The sequence below is a fragment of the Anas acuta genome, chromosome 5 (genome assembly GCF_963932015.1).
Source record: "Anas acuta chromosome 5, bAnaAcu1.1, whole genome shotgun sequence".
Lineage (NCBI taxonomy): Eukaryota > Metazoa > Chordata > Aves > Anseriformes > Anatidae > Anas > Anas acuta.
Window position 1 is genome coordinate 9,113,376 of NC_088983.1, and position 21,715 is coordinate 9,135,090.

At 46.6% G+C, this 21,715-nt stretch overlaps 1 protein-coding gene across 9 annotated transcripts in view; it reads right to left on the reverse strand.

The window, feature by feature from the left end:
- Positions 1 to 8,224, reverse strand: part of CEP170B (centrosomal protein 170B) — a 56,034-nt gene extending 47,810 nt beyond the window's left edge. For all 9 annotated transcript variants that reach the window (XM_068682579.1, XM_068682578.1, XM_068682577.1 and 6 more), the window contains exons 1-3: positions 8,101 to 8,224; positions 7,692 to 7,801; positions 6,915 to 7,050 (exon numbers count right to left, since the gene is read on the reverse strand). In XM_068682579.1, the coding sequence (XP_068538680.1) occupies positions 6,915 to 7,019 (105 nt within the window). In that variant the 5' untranslated portion in view covers positions 7,020 to 7,050; positions 7,692 to 7,801; positions 8,101 to 8,224. The remainder of the gene's footprint in view (positions 1 to 6,914; positions 7,051 to 7,691; positions 7,802 to 8,100) is intronic.
- Positions 8,225 to 21,715: the final 13,491 nt, after the last annotated feature.

A 21,715-nucleotide genomic window follows, 5' to 3' on the forward strand; every position in this document is an offset into this window, starting at 1 on the left:
GTGGATACAGATGCTGTTTTTTTCCCCCAGCAGAATCACCATGGGCAAAAACCTACTGCTCAGGGTTGAGATTTGGACCTCAGCCCCGCCAGCGCTGTGAGGCATCATGGTACTGGAGATAAAATAAACAAACAAGAGCAGTTTCCCTGTTCCTAGCTGCAGTCTGTTGTGCACGTCTGGCACAAGATAGCTGCAGCATTCTGGTGGCAGCACGCAATAAACACTCGCTTGAATATTTTCCACGTTGAACAGGTTACATTTCTGCCAGTGATGTGCTCTGCACCAGTGTCCCAGTAAGGAAATACAAACCTCTCCCAGTGCCCCACTTTGGGAGGAAGACACACAGAGCCAACTTAAAACAAACAACAACAAAATATCCTCACGCGCTGGCCTCAAGCGTGGTTTTAGCTCCTCAAAAGTAAAACCCTGGGTAATATTTCATGACAGCGATAGCCACTGGGTCTCCCTCTTTCACCACGATGCATTTCATAAGAGTTCAGCATCTCGGCCATTTCAGAGCTTTTCCAGAACAGCGGTGATCTGTGAACGCTCCGTCCTGCCTCAGGCTGGTTGCAATGAGCTGCCCTCGCAGACTGACTGCTTCCAGGGGCCCGTGCTGCTTTCTGCACGATTCTGCACAAGCACACCGACGTCTCTTCAGCACGTGCAGCCACCTCGATGCTGGAGCCGACCTCACGTTGCAGTTTCCGAGCTGCAGATTGCTGCTGTCATAATCACAGACACACTAAGCAGATCCGTGGCAGGACCAGGGCCTGAGTATTCACGCAAAAATAAGGCACCAAACAAAAGAAAGAAATCCCCTGGGAAAATGAAACTCTAATCCCCACAGCTTGGCACAGGGATTTGGAGGCTGGCATAGTCCTCATAACAATTTAACCCATTATTTTGGGCTAGAATGGGTTTTTGCTTGCTCGTTCCTCTTCCCAGCAGTGGAAGACAGGCTCAAATGACCCAGGGGCAGGTTCTCCCCAGAGGCAGGGACCAGGCAGCCCACAGATGGGCTGGCTTCCCCTTCATTGTGTATCACAGCAGAGGGGAAATGTGCGAGCATCACCTCTGGTGGGAGAGCAGCCTGCATGCTCACAGCACAGCTGAGCCGTGCTGCTGCCTGGATCAAGGCCATGGAGTACAAGTCAGCCCCTGACATGGACAGGGTCCCTTTCACCCCTGCCCACCCCCAGGAGGGCCAAACCCTCCCTCCAGCTCCTCACCAGCTCTCACAGTCCCTGGCTGCTGTCCCAAAGCCTCCTGTCCCTGTGCTGCCCCCAGCACTGACCTCCCCTCCCAGTCCTGCCATGCCCCCAGCCTCCTGCACCAACGCTTCCTCCACCAGCTTTACGTTGAGAGAAAACAACAGGAGAGGGAAGAGCCAAGCAAACACCACCAGGGCTGGAAATACGGGACGTGCATCCCTCCCACAGCTGCTGCCCAAGCACCTGGAAGCGCTGCCTGCCCGACAGCCGAGCCTTCCCAAGGCTAGGTCCTTTCCCTCCTGCCTGCGAGACACCTTCTTCCCTTGTGACACCTGATGAATGAATGGCCTGGGATCGCTGTGCTTTCTAACGCCCAGGGACTGGCTTAGGTGCTGGTTTACACCCTCCAGATAACTGCAGCAGAACAGCACGAGCAGGGCACGGCCCTGCCCTGCCTGCAGCTTCCCTCTCCACCCCTGTGCCTCCACTGAGAGGGAGGCTGGAGGATATGGGGTCCCCCATCACTTCTACAGGGAGCTCCCAGTGCAGAAAATATTTTAGTAAGGGAGGGATACGGCTGCTGCACAGCAGCAAATTCACCTGGAAACATCAGGAAAAACATCTCCCGAGTTCGTGCCACCTTCTTCCTGCTGGCACAGGCAAACCGCGCCACATCTACTCCCACCTGTTTATGTAAACACTCACCCAACCACACTGCAGAGACATCGTGTCATTAGCTACAGCCCAGGGAAGGCAGGATACGGCAGGTCAACGAAACCTTAATTTGACCGCCAGCCCCACGCACACAGAGCTCACAACGCACCCCATCGTTTGCAGGGTGCACCACACACCCTGAGTACCAAACAGGGAACAGATCTCGGATGGTAGAAAACCTCTGGTACTGACATGGTGACAGATCGCATCTCCACACCCACGTACGCAGGGGCAGAAGCAGGATCACACGGGCGGCCCTCGCACTGCTCTGCAGCCATAAACACCGGACTTGGCAGCTGTAGGAATGTTCTTTCAGTGCCCAGGATGCTTGTAATTGCCTAGCTTTTTACCAAAACAAGCTAAAAAAAAAAGGAAAACGTCTATCCAAGCAGTATCAAGTGACCGTTTATTCAACTTGCCAGCAAAACGGACTTGTGGTAGGGGCCCGTGAGCTGAACATACTTGAACTAATTGATACCATAAGCAGCATGCGACGTCCCATATGGACCAGTGACAGATGCTTGGCTAGTAGCTTTCACAGTTATTTGCTGACACCAGAATGAAAACAAGTCTCGAGTCCACTTGGGGCCTCAGGGAGATGCTGTTCAGCAGCAGCACACACTGAGTGCCCTACTTCCACCACTCCTTGTAGGAGGTTGAGCAAGTACTCCAGCAGCTTTCCTCGACAGCTGCTTTGACCACTGTGAGTCAGGACATCAGGTACATGCACCTTGATTTAATCCATCACAGCTGTTCTTGTTTCTAAACTCCACTCCTGTGCATCCTCACACCTACCTCCTGCTTGCCCGACCCACGACAGCTCTGTCCTCCAACCCATCCCCTCACCAGCGTCACTCCCAGATGTGATGTTACCAAAACCCACAGCCTCTCATCAGTCCCTGCTGCTTGCACGCAAACTTCAACTGTGTTCAAAGGTCTGGAACACAGCCAAAGGCATTTAGGTTCTTGACGGAAGACTAATCAATCACCTCTGACCTGGGAGCTCCCTCCTGAAAAACATCACCCCCCGGCCCTACAGCACCAGAACTTCAAAGAACGGGTTAAACATACTTCCGAGTAGTTTACATGAAAAGAACAGCATTTTCCTCAGTCTTGTTCTCCTAGAAGACTGCAGAAGGGAGCTGATCTCTTCCAGAGCACGCTGCCTGAAACAGAGACCTGGAACATAACCTCACCTCTCAACCAGTGAGAGTTAAGCAGAATTATAAGCAACTGAAAGCAGAGGCTCACAATAGGAAGTGCCAAGCTGTCTGAACTGACAGGCAGAACAAAGGCCACACCTAAACCAGAGAGCATCAGGCCATCTGCACCTACCTCTCCTGTAACTCACACTCACGTGTACGAACCCACAGTGCAGGACAAGGGCATGCCCAAGCCACTGCCCTACAGGGAGGGAAACAGTCGAGGGAGAGAGAACTGGTTAAACATTTTGCTTTCTCAATTTTTCCATTAAATATCCCTCTCTTTAAACAAAAACAAGGAAATCATGCTGCTGCTTTCCTTTTTGTTAAATATTTACACATAGCACAAATTGCAAAGATGCTCTGTTTAGGGGCAGAGCAGAAGGTTTTAATGGTTAAGTGAAATTTTGGAATCTGCAAAATGTTTATGTACCCTGAGTAAATACCCATCACGTTAACCAAGTGATCAAAGCTGATAAAAATGGCAATTATGTTTCCCAGGAAAAATGTTGGTGGGGGAGGAAGCTACTCTGTTCTACAGTGTCAACACAATAAAAAAATAAAATCTTAGTCCTGGGTGGAAAGTAAAAAAAAGTAAACACATTCAGAGAACTATTTCCTACCACCATCAAGCTTCATATAAAAACATGCTAGTGCACATCAGTGAAGGTCCGGATGTCCACACTCCTGCTGTTGCCTTATCTGAAGGGAGCCAATGAGTACAAAGGGAATCAAGTACTGTTATCAGAAACAAGGCAGAATGGAGCCCTTGCTATGTTTAACACTGTGCACACACCAAACTGCACTGCACGGCATTGTCTCCCAAACCCTAACGTTCAAACCCAACGTAAATCTCACATTTTCTTGTACCAGGAGCTTTACAATGCTGTTAAAATATTTAAAATATTTCTAATCCTCTTAGTAGATATAGAGGATTACAAGGCAGGTTGTTTCCCCACTATCAAACCTACTTAAAAAGCTTGAAGACTATGGTTTTCTTATCCTCTTTGTTAACCATAAAGCAAATCTAGTACCTGTATGAAGTAAGCAAACACAGGCGAAACTAAGGCTTGATTGTTCGGTGACAAAGACATTTTTTGCTGTTTAGGGATCCGATACCTTCAGGCAAGGCAGCCAAGAAAATGTCTAAAGACAAGACACTCCTAGAAGTGTAAAATGTGAAAGGCAAGACTGCAAGCTCTCCAGGACAAGGACAGCTTATCTCTGTGCTGTATGTTTGTGCACTAACACACAAGGTCTCAGCAGGGGACCACAAACTGTATCACAATGAAATCACGAAGCAGAAATAATCTTAGAGATGAAAAACAATGACCAGGTCATCCAGTTCTCCCCCCAGACAATGCCAGTCTGTTCCCAATTGTGCACTTGAGAGGATTAAATGCCAATTGCTTGAAATATACATATACAAACTAACTGTGCAGTGAACACAACACACAGTTTCAGTGTCAACACTGCAGGAGTATTACAGGTACAAACTCTGCCCCCAGAGCTCTGTCCATCTGCTCTGATAACCTCCCTGCTCCTTATCTTTCCCCAAGACAAATGACTGTGCCAGTATGCACAACAATTTTGTGACATGGACAGTCACAGAAGCAAAAAAACCATCTATTTTTAGATCTCATCCTCCATCTGCTCACACGCAACTTTGCTTGGATATCAAGTGTGAGCTTGCAGCCTCCCTTCTGCACTGAGCCTTACTACAGTCATGTCGTTTGCAGCCCAAGTTAGCTCTGGCAAATATCTTTATAAGCAAATGGCTAGGAAAATAATGTGCTGTGCTGTTCAAAATGAGACCATTCACATGATCTTAGAAAAAGCTTTATTACTGGAGACAATAAACTGATATATTAATATAGCCCCTGAGCAGAAACAGCTGGATTTTACCAACAACCCAGAGCCTTCAGTCTGAAAAATTAAGGTTTTGAGCCATCACTACCTACAAGCCCCCAGGTACAACTGCATCCCTCTCAGATACTGCTGACTCCTCCAGGAATCCCAATTTGTTTACCTTGTAGAAAAGAGCATGACAAACGTACAGCGTCACAGGGCTGCTGGTCCACATGCAACACTGAGAAGCCAGCTGAGACTTGCAAAGAAGCATGAAACACTCCACGCGGTACGGAGTGGTTCACAATCCACACTGCCCAATTAATCCCTTGAATAACCAGAGGAATAAGCAACACACTTTAAGGATGACTGATACTTGGGCACTTGTATGTTCAGGTGCACAACTTGAGACTTGGGATTCTCGCAGTGCTGAACCCTGACCATGAAAAAACCCTCAAGTACCTTCCAAACATATTAAGATGGGCACCCTAAAGCTCAGGCCATTTTAGAAAAATCAAGAACACTGTATGCATTTTCTCCCTTTAAGTCGAAGGGGAATACAGCAATCAGGGGTTTGAGCAAACACAGACGGAAAATATTAGGACATTTTTAATGTCTCACCATTACATATCTCATCAGCCAGACATGTAGGAACATGAAACAAATGATAGCGTAATTCACGAGAAAACCCAAACAAGCGACCTGCTGTCGAACCAGAGCATGCTTCAAACCCTAGCACTGCAGCAATGCCATTTCATTCACTTCTAGCTAGCCGAGCAGTACAAACACTGCAAGCTCTCCTTTTGTGGACACTAACATTTTATTACAGCCAGATAACACCTTAACCAACTGTCTTCCAAGTACAGCTTGTACAATAAGAGCTCCTACCCCCCAAACAGACCTCCTGCTAACACATCTTATAAAATCTCTGCCGTAGCTACAAACGCAGCCTGCCTGGAAGAACATTAGCAAAGCATTTAGGAGATGGCTGTTACCACACTAGCACTGAAATCTACAGAGGAGGAAGGCCCCATTGCATATGCAGCTTCCTAATGTTGACATCTATGGGCACGTGGGCTTTATGGATGACCCCGAGAATCTTCTGCCACGTTTCTAAACAGGCAAAAGGGGAGCAGGTGGGTGCAGTCGAACTTTTTTTTTTTTTTTTGGCATTTTGGTATTCACACATGTATCTAGCAGAAACACTAATTGAATTCTAAGCTTCCATAAAGTCCTGAGCTAAACTGCTCTTGTCAGCTCTTTGCAAAATTCCAGTTCAATTTGTTTGGAGTGACATCCATTACATTACTCTGTCAAACATCAGACCACAGTCAACACTTCAGAAACGTTGGATTACATCCAGCAACGAGACACCCTGGTATGGACAGCACTAATGCAAGCTGCAAGTTTGCCCACTATGTGGGCATTACTCTGCTAAAAATCGGTGTTTCCTACCATGACAAAAATAAATACATACATACACAAACCAACCAGCCACACAAAAATAAATAAATGAGGGGTACAAGCACTGACAATGTAATCAAACAGAGTAAAGGGAAAAACAGGCAAACAAAATGCTGCTAACCTCTAAATCAGATGCTACAAAAACAGTAGTTTAATCACTTGCAGATCAGGACAGAATTGTATGTCTATGTTTAATACTTCCAGCAGCATCAAGATAGGTAATCTATTCGATTTGATTAATCTCCCACCAGCACAGCTCCTGCCCATCTGATGACATAGCTTTTCGGAAGAAACCTCACTTGCACTTTCATGAACATATGAAGTCTTTGTGGGAACCGCAGACTTGACATAAAAGAGGAAGTTTGTTTTAAAAGATGTCATTTGAAGAAAGCACGAGCTATCTCTACAGATCCCAGCACTACGTTCACACCTAAAACATCTTCAGAATCGGGTAACAAAAAAGCCACATTACCTGGAGCATCAGTTCACAGTCATCTCTGCCAACAAATATCATCTCCCGAGGGAGCCGGTGGCGAATGCCAGTGCTGCTCACCAAGAACCACGAAGTCACGCTCATTTTGGCGCTTGGCACTTAATCTCTACACATCCTGAACATGAAAAATTAAAATAAAATTAAGGGGCACAGAGTGAGTTATTAACGATGTATGTAAGTATAGCAGTGCATAGCTAGAGTTCCCAATTTTTCCTGAGCCGTGGGACCCCGTGCTGCTCCTTGCACTGTGTTCACATTAAATTTTTTTGTGGCAAGGAGCAGGGGTGAGGCACGGCCCCGGACCTGCCACAGGTAGGAGCCCTGGAAGCACACCCACAGCAGGGTACGATTGGGGGGGGTTGAGAAAAGGCTCGTTATCTCAGAAACGAAGTAAGCTGCTGAATCCAATGGTTGAATACAGTCAAAAAAAAAAAAAAAGGCAAAAGCGTAGATCTTTTCCAGAACATTTCCGGGCTGCCAGCACAGCTCCCGCCTCCCCCATCCTCAGAGAACCCGGAGGGGGGCATCGGGAGCGGGGCTGAGCCCCCAGCAACCCCCCAGGAGCTCTCCCAGCAGACAACTCAGCCCCACCTGCAGGCAGACAACCCCATAACCCCCCCCCCCTACGCGATCCGGGAAAAACACAGGAATAAAGACCCGCAAATAAAGCGCTGCACAGGACGGGAGGGAGCGGCAGACCCCGGGGGGGGGCTCCTGGCCCACGGACCCTTTCCCCCCGTCCCCCCGCGGCCACACCTGGCTGCTGGCGCTGCTACGGGCCGGCGGCGCGGGGCGCAGCCCTGCTGGCTCTCCTCCTCCTCCTCCTCCTCCTCTCGCAATCTCGCATTTTCTCCTCCCGTCTCGGCCTGAGGGAGGGAAGACGAAGAAGAAGAAGAAAGGGCTGAGGGGCTGCGGGGCCGCTCCCGCACTGCGCTCCGCAGGCGGCTCCCAGCCCTCCTCCCCCCCAGCAGCACCGGGCTGCGGAGCCTGGGGACGGGGGGGGGGGGAACGAAGAGCGGTCGCCCCCCAACAAAGCACCTGGGCAAAAAGGCCGGGGCCTCCCAGCAGCGGGCGGCCGCCTCGCCCTGCTCCCCGCTGCCTGCTCGGGGTCCCACCGGGGGGCTTTCCCCACGGTCCCCCCCCTCGGTCCCCACCACCGCCCTACCTGCTCGGGCCCCGGCGCGGCGGCAGGCCGGGCGCCTCGCCCCTCAGCCGGCTCCGCCCGCCCCGCTCCGCCCCCGCGCACGGCAGGTTCCCGACGTCAGGAGGCGGCCCCAAGGCACCCGGCCCTGCTCCATTTTTCCCCAAGCACCGTCCCCAAGGGTCCCCGAGGGTCCCCCGGGCTCCCCACGCCGCCCCCGGGGCTCCCCACGCTGCCCCCACCCCTCCTGGGTGCCCCCCGCAACCTCCTCATAAAGCCTCGTGTGCCCCCAGCCTTTCTTCTCCACAGGCTTTTGGGGTGTTTCGGCGCTTTTGGCCCCAAAATCTTATCACCCTGTGAAGCCCCAGGCAGCAGGTGTGAGCCTGAGAGCCTGGTGGGCTTCTGGGCGGTGGTCTGAGTGTAAAAACAACATAAACGTCGTGATCTTGTATGGTGCCCTTCATTTCAGGCTCTCAAAGGGGTTCGTGGAACACAAATGGGGCTTGGTGACACCTCCCTGACACAGATGAGGTTGTCCCCGGCCTTTCCAGGCCAAACAGGCGAGCCCGAGGTCATAGGGCAGGAGCCACTACCTCCACAATCACTGGGTTCCTGTCACCAGCCTTTTCTCCCACATCCTCCGCCGGGTTTAGGTTGAAAAGGTCCTCAGCATGCCTTCCTCAGGTCCTCTCGTAGGGCAGGTAACTAGGAAATTACTGAAGAGTACCAAGTGTGAAGCGCTATAACCACTTCTTTTCTCACTGGAACTGGAGGCAGCAACAGCTACACACTGGCTCTCTGACTCCAGCTGGCATGGGCTGCTAAGAAAAGAACATAAAAAAGATGGCAAGATCACAGTGATATTTCCCCAGGCTTATCTTCCAGCTCAAAAAGGTGTCTTTGCATTTATATGCTCCATGTGTATTTCTGAATATAATTTCTCAGTCACCTGCAGGAGCTTCCCTAGATGTCTTAAGTGCTGTCTTTTAGAATTTTGGCTTCAGTGTTTTCCTCGATAATGTCTGATGACACAGAAACCATAGGTGCAGTACATTGATTACTGAGGTCAATCCTACCTCAGCATCACTCCATGGACTTACTCCTGGCCTCCAGCAGGGATGGCAGTGGGACTGGTCCTCTGAACATACGAGTAGGAAGGGCCATCCCCTGCAAGGCCTGAGAACCAGGGAGGACAAAGTAAAATCACAGAATCATTAAAGTGAGCAAGAGCAGAACCAGAAGGGGGTAAAAAAACCTGCCCTCCTCTTTCTGAAGAGCAGTAGGACTTCATTAGTATTTAATTACTAGTATTATTGCCTTCTTTAATCAACATTTGAGTCCTTCTCTGGCAAATACATCATGTCTCGGGGCAATTTCAAGGTGTGATTATCTTCAAAGGCTTAAAAGCTGGCTGAGACTGCAGCATTTGTGTTTTATTGGAATGCTCTTGCTATCTCCTCGGAGAGGAGCACCACACCCTTGCTGCACACCGCGTCCCTGGGGTGCCAGGCAGGAGGACGGGGTGACCGGTGCTCACTTCTGCGGCAATTTAAAGGCTTTTGCGTTGACCACTGGCATAAAGTAGTTTAAAACCTTGATAAATAAAAATGGACTTCCACCCTAGTTTCCAATTCATTCTGTAGTTGAGTCGTGTTTTATTATCAATTTAACTGACCTATAGTTTAGGTTTTTATAAATAAAATTCACATCTCTCAGAACTACATCTAGAGAGTCTGCTCTGTAGAATATCTCTATACTGCTGGAAGGAAGTAGGATAATTTACTTCTTTATACAAGCCTGCCATCTAGGCAAATCTTTGTTATGAGTTACTATAAAAAGGTTAGTGATTGCTTTAGCTTAGGCTTGGTTTTACCATTCACTTATATATGTGTATTTATCAGAGCAGTCAGTGCTTCACTATTTATAGAGAAGAAAAATAGTCCCTGTTTGCACCACGTGTCTTCTGACCTGATTCAAGGTGCAGTTAGGCCAAGACGTTAGGCTGCATTACAGCCTCCTTATTTTATTCCAGTGATCCAAAGGGAATAAAGAAGCTAATAAGGGCAGTCCTTCCTTCTCCTTTTTCTTCACACCTCCCAAAATAGTGTGTGGGCAGCAGGGGTTGAAGAATAGCCTGGTGTCACACTGTTGTCTCTAAATCCCATCACAGAGAGTGTATCTGTGGGAAAGAGATGTCATTGCACTGCTGTTCTTTGCTTTTCACCTTTTTTTTTTTTTTTTTTTTTTTTTTTTGCTATCAGAACAGGCCCTGTTGGCAACCTTTGCAACACATGGGCTGCTCTAGCTTAATCTAGCTTAAATCTAGCTTAAACCAAAGGCTGACCAGACACACGACTGCCTTGGAAAATATGATACTAGTAGTGTCTTTAAACCACCTCTGGTTATCTCTGTGTGACAGATTAGCACAGACACAACTTGGGAAAGATGTACTTGAAGAAGAGATTTAGAAATGAGAATATAACTGGGGGGGGGAGTTTCAAGGAGAAAGGAATGGAAGAGAGACGGTAAAGAGAAAAGACAGAAGAGGCATTGAGTGAAGTTAAATGATGGCAGGCGTTGAGGATACTCGAATTATTACGCAGGGGCAGGACTGGGCTAAATTGCACATTGAACATAAAATCCAGCAGCTTTCATTTGGGTGTAGCTTTCATTTGGCTGTAGTGGCTGTTCTAAAGTTCTCCCATCAGCAGTATTACCATGCTCTCAGCCCTGTTCTTTAAGCAGGGGGGATGTTACCTATATCCCAACAATTAAATTGCCCCTGTTCTTCCGTGCTTTTAGCAAACAACGTCATTAATCCTTGTGTCCAGTCCACCTCCAGTTTCACTGGGGAAACAAGTACTGCCTCAGGGCATGCACACCAAGGATGCTCCATGCAGTGAGGCAGCCACCCAGGCATGCAGGGAGGAGGGAAGGCCCAGGAAGGACCTCAAGAAGTTGGGAGCAGCAGCAGCACAACCTAGCTCATGTGCTAAGTTTGCAACACAGGGTGCTTATCATGCAAATCTCTCTATTTTCATCTATAGCGCTGTCACCTTCAACTGCAAGGGACATGCCCCTGGCTGTGTGAACCTGCACAACCCCAGTTACAGGAGGTTCATCGTGCCATACACTGTGCAGATGCACATTGTAAGGACCAGTCCCTGTCCCAAAGTGCTCATATGCCCAATAAACAAGGAGAGTGAAGGTGAGATAAAATGTCCAGGCAGAAGAATAACAGCAGGTCATGGGCATATAGGAAAACCAGTTTTCTATATCCACAGCTGTTGAATCTGGATAGAAATCCTCTGCTTTACTGATACACCTTTTGTCTGACACCCTGAGCCCATAGCTATCATGAACCAGGACGACTTCAGCTCTCTGCTTCAAAACAAAGATCCTACCATCCCCAGAGCAACTGAATTAAATCAAGCTCTTTCTGCCAGACTCTGACGTAAAAGAGACTTGACAGAGTTCCCGACCACGAAGCAGCTTGCTGCATCTTGCTGCAGAAGAGGTTTCTGTTCCAGGCTGGTCACAGCCTGATCCAGATACACTGTGCAGCTTTCCCCCAGAATGGCAGCTTTCCCTGTGCAGGAGCTAAGGGAAAGAAAAAAGAAAAAAAAAATATTGCTTAGAAATTCATATGGTGGGTAGCACGTAAGTAAAGATATACAGGATTTATAGGGGAACTCTGCCACAGAAACCCATCGCATGCTGCCTGAAATCAGGTACACGCAGCTGCATTCACATTTAATCACAGGCACGTGTGCAGCTTGTGAATTCCTGGCTGCTTTGCATCAAAAGCACTCCAAAAAGAGACATCAGGCGCTGTTGCCCGGAATTATTTCATTTGCTCTTCACTAACTGACTTTGAGATGCATCAGGAAAGGTTCACAAGTAGGTCACGCAGGCTTTCTTAACCCCCTTCTTCACTTGGATGGATCCTGCCTCCCTGTGCTGTCTTTCTCTTCCAGAAAGCAGAAATTGCAGCAAGGCCAGTTCTTCAGGCCCTGCTGCAGGGAGCTGGATGCGCTCCTGGCCCATGCTTGCAGCGTTCTCCCTTTGGATCAGAATTCCCGTGTTGATTTTTAAGGCGAGCAGCAAGGATCTGTGGACTTTTGCAAGAGGACAGTGCAGGTCTGAACCTGTGTCCCTGATGCAGCTAACAGCACTATTGCCTGCCAACAGAAAGTCCCCTTTCCTACAGGGCCTATGACCAAAGCTTTTCATCACTAATTCTGGGAAATCAGCTGGAGCTGGCTCACCATAAAATGCATATCATCCACCTTCTGGATATGTGCTTTTCAAGTGCCATTTTGAAAAACCTTTCCCTTGATTTTTTGTCGTTTCTTATTGGTTGATTTATTTTTTAATTGCTGGGTGTTTGTCAGGGTATGGATGTTTATCTTCCTTTTAGCTATGCTGGCGTAACGATGTTGCTGAATCGTGATTTGTATCAGCAAGAGCAAAGCAAATCTGCTCCTCCTCTCTGAGTATCAATCCTTTGCTCTGCCAGATATATCGATTGTGCTGTTTGCCAACATTCCCTTCTTCTCTACAGCCAGCAACAGGCCCCGATCCTGCCTAGTCGACTGAAAAACAATAAGACCATTCATCTGCACAGTTATTCACTTGGATAAACGTTTGCAGAGATACAGTCTGACTGGGACATACCCCTCATTTGAATGGTTCTAAAAGGTGGATTTTTACAACACTTGGATTTTTAACCCATTTATTAAAGAGCTACAGAGACAGATTCTTAGCAGGAGCGTAGTAGTAGTGCTCAAAATGGCTTCAGTTTGGCTTCCTTGCCTTATAGCAGATGGAGAGTTTTTCCTGTATTTTTTCACCCACAACACAGTCCCAAGTACCAACATGACATTTAATTTTAGTACTATGGAATTTACTAAAATAAAACCTTATATGCGTTAACACTTCTTTTCATAATGTGCGGCATGGCCTTCTCCAGTCATCCTGTTTTTATTCCCCTGCTATGCCGCAAAAATTATTTTCTTTTTATTATGTAGCTTAAATCATAGAGCTACACTCAATTTACGACCCTCATAACTCTGGGGGGGGCAAGAAGAAATATCAGTGCAATAAAAGAGTGGAGTGTGAACACTGTCAGAATGTCTCATCTAGGATTTGTGTGGTATAAAACTTTCGTGGAAGAATTAAAGCATATGCTTAAGTGATCTTATATTTGGCATTTTTAATTAGCAACAGCTCAGCAATGATGATGCCGTGCTGTCTGATGAGATTGGGTCAGGTGATACATGGTTGTGTGGTGTGGCATCTTAAATAGGAATCACCTTATGGCAAGTCGGAGCTGTTTCGATATCACATTTAAAGAAATCGCTTCTCAGGGAAAGTTGATTGGTTTCATAAGAGAAGCAGCAGGGTTTTGAGGACTCCTGTGTGGGAGAATGGGAACAATGGGCAGCTTGAGATCATATCCATTTCGGTTTCTTTTCTCTTATTCTTTCGATTAATATTCATGTATGTGCGTGTTTCTTATGAAAAAGGATGTAAGCATACTTGAAAAGAAAAGTGATTTCATGTGGCCTGAAGAACTCAATGCGGCGTGCATGGCCAGAAGGCTGTACCTTGCCCTTCAAACCATGAACAAATTCCTTCCCCCATTCCTCTGGGGTTATGATTTTAATGGCAAGGCAGGAATATTTGGTTGAATACCACAGATGCAAGATTTCCGTAAGCAGTTTTGCTCCAGTAACCACCTCTGTTTTTCTTTTTCTTCCTCTTCCCCTAGTAATCCACTTGTGCACTTGCACATTTGCAGACCCGGGGTTTACTTTGGCAGCTCACCCATGGTAGAATCTGTTCCACGCAGACGATCCTGAACTGTTGTGTCCCGAGAGTTTCTTGTTCAGATGTTTCATGGAACTTCTCCCACTGGATAAATTTCAGGACTTTGTAGGAAAATCTTCTCAACATTTAGCTCATGGAGGTGATTTGATTGATATTTATGAAGGGAATAAAAATTCTGATTTGAATTTAAGTATCAGTTTAAGGAAAAATGAGATTGCCATTCAGCAGGAGCTCACTGATTCATCAACTGCACACATTTCTTCCTTGCCTAAGAGTCTTGTTAAAACCAGACTTGGAAAATAGGCAACAGGTGAATGAATGAGACCTCATGAAAAAAAGAAGACATTCCTGTACATTTTTATCTAATTAATGTATTTTACCTGAAAACCAAGATTGTTGAACTTTCCTTGTTGGCCTTGTAAGGCCAATAGAGAGGGGAGAATTTAGGTTACAACAGACCGCTGCATCTCTAGAGGAGTCGTTGTTATTTAACATATCCAGAGCCAGAAGTGTTTGCTTTGCTGACCGATACTAGGTTGTACCATTCATGTTTAATGAAAATGTCAGTTCTGCTTGAAACTGTGTTCTCGGTTTGTTGCGTGCTATTGCACGGTAGTTTTTAGCAATAAGATGGAAAGCTTTGATGAAATATTTAACAGATATATTTTTTAAAAAATCACAGTTCCCTTTAAACTGAAAGATATGTCTACAGTAACATCCACTGTAGAGGTGAAGGTCTTACAGGGAAAGAAGGATCTTAATTTACTGGCCTGCAGGGAATAATTTACTTGGAGATTCACCCATTTTCTGTCCTGTGGAAGTTTAAACTGTATTTTGCTGTATTGATCTTCAGCATTGCATTTCCTTCACTTGAGAATGGTGTGGAACAATAATGTGAATATGGATGAAAAGGTCATCAAGTGTCATGACGAGCCAGCCTGCTTCCACAGGGTCAACCGGGGGGGGCAGCTTTAATTATTTATAGCATACAAGCCATCAGCTGGAGATTTATGTGCTTGCCAAGCATTTTAAAAGAAGTCATCAGAGCAGTATTTTTTTTTCTTTGGGGGAAACAGTTGGATTAGCAGCACCACAGAAGAATGAAAGTCACCAGAAGGAGACCTTCAAAGCAGCATTTTCAAGATGGAGGAGTAGCAGATTCATTACTTTCATAAGTAATTACTTTAAATTTTTTTTTTTTTTATGGATTCATAAAAGCGTCAGTATACTTCGGAATAATCTTTTTTAGTCAGCAGGTGTGTGAACTTCCGTGCTCTCCACATTCATTAAATCATCTTAAAACCCTGCAAAGTATGCGTGCTAGCTAACTGCACACACGTGCTCAGGGCTGTCCTTTTCACCAAAGATTTTATCTTTTTTACCTTCATCTGTTTCAGGCAAACAGTGATTCCTACTGACACAAACTAAGGTAAGCTGGGCACAGATTGTCGTACCATTTAAGCACTCGTGAGCTAGCCTAGGTGACACAAGAGTGCAAGTTCCAGGGTATTTTCATGATGGCAAAGCTAGCTCCTGAAAACATGTTGTGGGTAGGTGAGATAATGGATTGAAGAAAGCAAACTGACATCTGACCAAGTACCAGAGGTACCACAGCGTTGGTTATCTGCAGAACATAAAGCAAGAGTGTGTTTCTACATACACAGGCAGCTTTGTTTAAATTGTCCAGAATACCTCTCACCTCTGCCAAGTTTCACCGGGCTGAAATATTTCTGGAGTTGAATAAAATTCTGGGCCCTTTCAATACCCAATACATGGGATGGGTGCCACTGGGAGATACCTGCACCATCTCACTGGCGTTGTTAGTATCAGCGTGTTTGGGGATGCATTGCATTTTCTGCAGGAAAAGCTTTAGAAGAAATAACTCTGAACTTATTGCATCTGTCCACTGCACAGGGCCTTGTTGTAGTTCACTGGACAGGTCTAATATCGAAGGTGTAGAAGCTCTCAGAGGAGGCTTAGAGGTGGGTAGAGCCATCAACCAAACTACTTCTCCTGTCCTTGGAGCAGAGCAGATTTGTGCAGGTTTCTTCTTTTTTACTGGCTCACGTTTCTCTGTGGCACCAGTTCCAGGGAGAAGAGGAGGCAGGTAACACCAGCAAACAGTGCCTCTAGGAAAAAAAACAACGACTGGGACACCCATCACTGCTGTTCACACCTGCCCAACAGCCGACTAAGAAATGAGCACGGATTATGCTACTAAATCTCTCTAAAGAAGCTGTAGCCACCCTTTCTGCGCTGGGACAAGCAGAATATCTTCTCCACTGCATCAGAGAGCAGAGCCTTCTCCATGTCACGTCACCATCTCAGTCACATCTAGCCACATTTTGCCTTGCCACTAGCTGCTGTAGGCCAGATTTCTCCTCTTGGGATCTTAAGGAGATGTAGTAGAGCTTTCCGCCCACTCGCTGTGAGTTGAATTTAAATAGAGAGGCATTCATTAGCGCTGTATTCTGTCTTAAGTTCTCATTCACTCTCAAGGGTTATCTTTTCCAATCTGCATTTTAACATCAGACGGTTCTCAATACCTGGGTTTGCATATGCATCTGTTCAAACACGTGGTGGAGAGCAGAGGAGCCAACGCAGCACAGAGATGCCATGAAGAGGTCGTCCAAGTGGTCTACATTGAGACTGGACTGTCAGGAAAAAAAAAAAAGCAGGAGTGAAAGAAAATGAAAAGAGAGGAAGAAAGATGCTGAGGAGTGTATCGTTGGGTGTTATACAGGACTGAGAGGTGGAAACAGCAGGCAGGACAAGAGGGTTGTCCCACTTTGCAGCTATTTTCTTTTCTGTCCTCTCTGATGCCCAAGTAGACTGCAAGCATTTTGAGTCAGGGACTGTCTCCTGTACACTGTGCTACACACCGTGCTTCTCAGCACTCCTACAATACAAATCATCACTCAACAGAAGTTCATGTATATCGGGAAAGGATGAAAATCAAATCCCTCTGAGACCCTAGGGAAACTGGAGATAACTCCTCATTAAGCTTTAAAAAATAAAGGCAATAAAGATAGGATGAGCAAGAGATGGTGATATAGTTAAGGGTGACTGTGTTTATAATTTCTCTCTTTGATGGCTGGTAATAGCTGAGCACAAAAAAAGAAATTAAGCCATGTCTTTTACTCCAATGATCACATTTACTAGAAGTCCTCTTATTAACATTAGGGGAGGATGAATAGGAAATTCTCCAGCGTGTAGTCTGACTGGTCCCAGGATGTGCTGTTCAGCAGCAAGCTGACCGCGTGGAACACGTCTGGACAAGGAGAGGAGCTGAGGTTAACCGCGCAGAGAGCTCACGGTGCCCTTCCACAGTGAATTCAGCAAACTTTATGCTAATATCTTCTGCACGTACTTGAAGGCAGAGGAAAGAGCAATGCAGCAGTGGACTGGCGGGACAAAAGGACTTTTGACATTTCCAGTTAATAGGTGAAACCATTTTGAACTCCGATGAGTGTGTTGGCCATTCATTTGCCAGGTTTCTTTGTTCTACCCTGAAGGACAAAAAGCCAGGCAGAAGTGTGGTTCGTGCTTCCTCTCCCCCAGAGCTCAGCCTTTGCAAACACAAATGGGCACAACAGCTTTCCAAGAGATGACACTTCCTGCTTAAAAGCAAAACCAAACCAAAACAAAAATCAACACCCCAAAAGCCTATCTTTAAATTGATGCTTTTTGGTTTTTATTAAAGAAAAAGGGACGGAATTGGAGGGTGAGACCGACTGTATGATTCCTCATATGACGTGGAGCCGCATGTGCACTGAACAGGAGGAGAGATACAGCACTCCCAGCACATCAACCTCCGAGTGCCAGGAGTGTCCAGGAAGAGAGAAGCCAGCATGATGTAACCTCACCCACATGAATGGGTGGCGGTACCTTCAGAGCCCTAATCACAGGATCCGGCCACAGGCCGTAGTCATTACCTGCGGAAGTGCTGATGTCAGTGGCCACTGGGCACGGCCTCACTCTGCAGGCTTGCAGTCTGTGCCATTTCTGGGCTCTGTTATCAGAGTTAAGCCATTTTCTTCCGTCTCGGTGCTGCAGCTGGTTAATTTTTTACATTAGAAACACTCAGAATGGATGGTGCCTAGAAAACAGCTTTTAAAAACACCACATGAAAAATGCTCGCTGTTGTAAAATAAATTGAAGAATGCCATTGGCTTAAGGAAAGTACTTTGTCGCCTTTCACACTAATTTAAAACTTGAACTGAAGCCATCTTTAGCGTTAACAAAATCCATCAGACCATACGCTGTGTCAGTCACTGCCCCTTGCAATCTCTGAAGGCATTTTGGCATCCAGTAGCACAGACACTGACATCCAGGGAGGCTGAGTTCATCCCCGAAGGTCCTTTAGGATTTCATATTGCTGCAGTCTTGAACAATCAGGTCCTAAATCGGTGACAAGTACATCAGACAGAACAGGGAATAAGCTGGCATTTGGCTCTAGCTTACATGAACATTGCTAGATGGGAATGGTGAAATTGTTGATGATGATGTGAAGAGGGCCGAGGTGCTCAGTAAATATTTTTGTTCTGAATTTGGAAACGAGAAGAATCGTGCACTGATGTCATGAGGACAATGCACTTTCCATCCCATTAGTAACCAAGGAGGCTATTAAACAGCATTACTGGAGACAAATATTATTACCTTACCAGGTCCAGGCAACTGGCACCCTTACAGCTGAACCGGGGTGGATCTAAGGATCTCTGCCCCTCTCCCACTTCATCCTGGAGGACTGCAGACATTTCAGAGGACTGGAGAAATGCTGCATTTGGATAAATCTTTAAAAAAATAACTACGGCAACTAAGTAATTTTAAGCCAGTTAGCAATTCTGGGCAAAGTAATGAAATGCTAATACAGAAATCAGCAAATAGTATCAGTGTGAATAGCATGGGCCAACGTGGTTTATGGAGAAAAAAAAAAAAAAGTCTTCTGAAAGAAACTTGACTTTCCCTTTTCATTAAATTATTGGTTTGGTTGATAACAGCAACAAAACAGATGCAAGCTATTTGTCTTTTGTGGATTGTTCAATCATGCAATCCTCTCACTATAAATCATGGCAATATCTAATAACATAAAAGTCCAAGGTAAGTGAATTAAGAACTGACTAATTGGCAAGTCTTAAGTAAAATACAGCTCTCAGTGAAGACTTGCCAGGAAACAGAAGTGTAGCCAGGTTCTGATACTGCATCCAACACCACTTAACTTCATTTTCTAAGGTGAGGGCTTTGTGCAGCTTGTGTAAAATAGACTCCAATTAAAAAAATTGTGATGTCATGATTCATAGGAATGCTCCCTGAAGCTGGTTTGTACCACTGCCTCCTCTGCAACTGGCCTGGCCTGGGCCTAAAATGGAAAAATGCCACTGTATAACCAGATGGCAGCTCAGGTATATGAAATCCAGGCCAGGAGCTCAGCCCTGGGACCTCTCTCCCTGCTTGGGCAGAAATGACAAATGATGTTGTTGGACTCAGAAGCAAGTTGGTCTGAGCAGTTCCCCTGCAGCCTGGCTTTGGCATGTGTGCAGCACCCCCAAATCCCCCTCTCACACTCTCTGCTCTCCAGAGATGGGACATCTTCTCATGGGTTTCCTCCTGGAAACCTCCCAGCGCCGTGTGCGCTGACGCAGCTTCAGGGACCCAGGGGAGCGCACGAGATGCAGAGTTTGGGATTATGGGTTTCAGTCATCAAAACAGTCATGCTGGGAATATTTAGCACAGCTGAGTGCTTCGTCTCTGCTCTGACGGCTTTTGCTGGACAGCATAAAAATAGAAAGCTGGGAAGTAAACATGGACATGTTATCGTCCTTACAGGGTGAGATTTCACATCCCTGAGAACTCAGGCTCCAAATTTCACTTCTGGGGCAGGAAGAAAGGCAAGAGAGGCTTTGAACACCCTCATGCAGTAAGAATAGATCCCTGGAAGTCTATTTATATTAGCAGAGGGGCTGACCGTGTGCATTTATTCTGCTCTGTGTAATTAGCACCATTGCCTCCTGGTAATTGTTTTACTCTCCACCAAGGATTACACAGCCATTAACCTGGAAGGGAGAGAAAAAGAAAAAGTAGGGGCATGTGGGAAAGGCTTTGAACACCAAATTCATTCACCAGTTAGGAACAAAAGAGCATATTTAGAAGGTTAATTAACAAAAAATCTGTCTCAAGGCAACTGCAGCTTACTACTAATGGATACCATGAAAATTCATAAATTTGCTGCTGCAAACGAGGGCTTGCTGACTCCAGACTGCTGCACTGGGCTCTTCCCTCTCTGCTCCTTTGCAATACAGTTGTAAGTGATGTCCAGAAAATCCCCTTGTTCAAGCAAAGGGCTAAACTCATGCTGACTTGACCGAGGGAAGTTTTTGCATGCTGTGTCCTGGTCTATCACAGATGTGCGTCGCCCCATGTGCAGAGCGAGGTTTGAACAGCAGTCCTTGCTATTGGAAGGGGAACTCAAAGCCTAAATTTAGACCTAAAATTAGCACTGCCAGATGGATTTTGGGCAGCACACCAGCCTTTGCATAGCTCTCATTGCAGTACGGTTCACACTATGCAGGTTCTTGGTACCCAGGGACCACCAAAGGCAGCCACAAGCAGCAGAGTCAGTGCAGGATGAGCAAGAGACCCAAGAGGAAGAGGCCAGCGAGGCAGCAGCATGGCTCTGGCCACAGCTCATGTCAATGCCCGGAGAAAAAAAAATAAAAAAAATAATAAAAAAAATCTGTCCTTCTCAGTATGACCAGCCATTCACAGCTCAGAAACCGTCTGTGTGCTTTCTCTCCACAGGTTTCTCTCCTGTTTCAAACTTGCCCGGTGTCTCCTTGGACTCTGGATAATTTTTATCATTTGCCTGTGTGGCAAGGGGTTTCACAGCTGAGCACACGGCATTGCTCTGAAGAGACACCAAATGTGTAGGGTACAGAGTACAGTGGGCTCCCTGTTACCTTTGAAAATAGGGGGAATTTAGGAGATTTATATTTGAAGGGCTCAGTGTATTTGGAGGCGGTTATAAATCAGCCTGTGCTGAGTTTTCCTGCAGGCCTCTGTGCAATTACTGTGATTTCTTGGCGCAGGGTGCTAATGATTCACCTGAGTTGAGTCATACACGAGGCGATGTGGCTCTGGAAAGCTTCCCACTGCAATCGCTGTGCTCAGCAAATCTGGGAGGTGAATACAAAGGATCTTGCGATTGCTAAGCCTTCTAGGGAAAAGGAGAGGCTTAAAAGGAGTTCAGCAGTCACCTGCGCTGATCATAACCATTGCCTTTGTAAATCAAATCTCCTTTGCTGGAATAAAGCAGCTTCTGGGTATCTGGGACCTGAAGGGAGCTGTCATAGCTGGGAGGCTGAGTTTGGAGGACAGGGTGGATGTTTGGAAAGTGACATGGAAATCCACAAAAATGAGAGAAGCCAAGGAGCAAAGAGCGGCACAGAAGTGACTCCAGCACCCGCCCTGCTGCATCGGCCATGGGGCAAATGGCCTAGGCCTGGGGATGGCAAAACCTGGTTAGAAAAACAAAAGGCAGAGATGCAAAGGCAGAGGTAGCATCAGCACCCGATGTGATGCCTGTTTTGCTGGGCACCTAAGGCACTGTTGCTCTCAGCAGGGACCAGTGGAATGCAGAGCAGGGCTACAAGATTTTCCATCGGGTTGGATGAATAACTCCAGCAACCTCTCCCCTTCCCTCTGTTATGCAGCAGCACTGCAATCTTGATCAAGAATTTGTTCAGAGGCATTTTAATGGGCCAGTGACACATCCTTCAGCCCCACCTGTGGCCACTCATGACGTACGGTG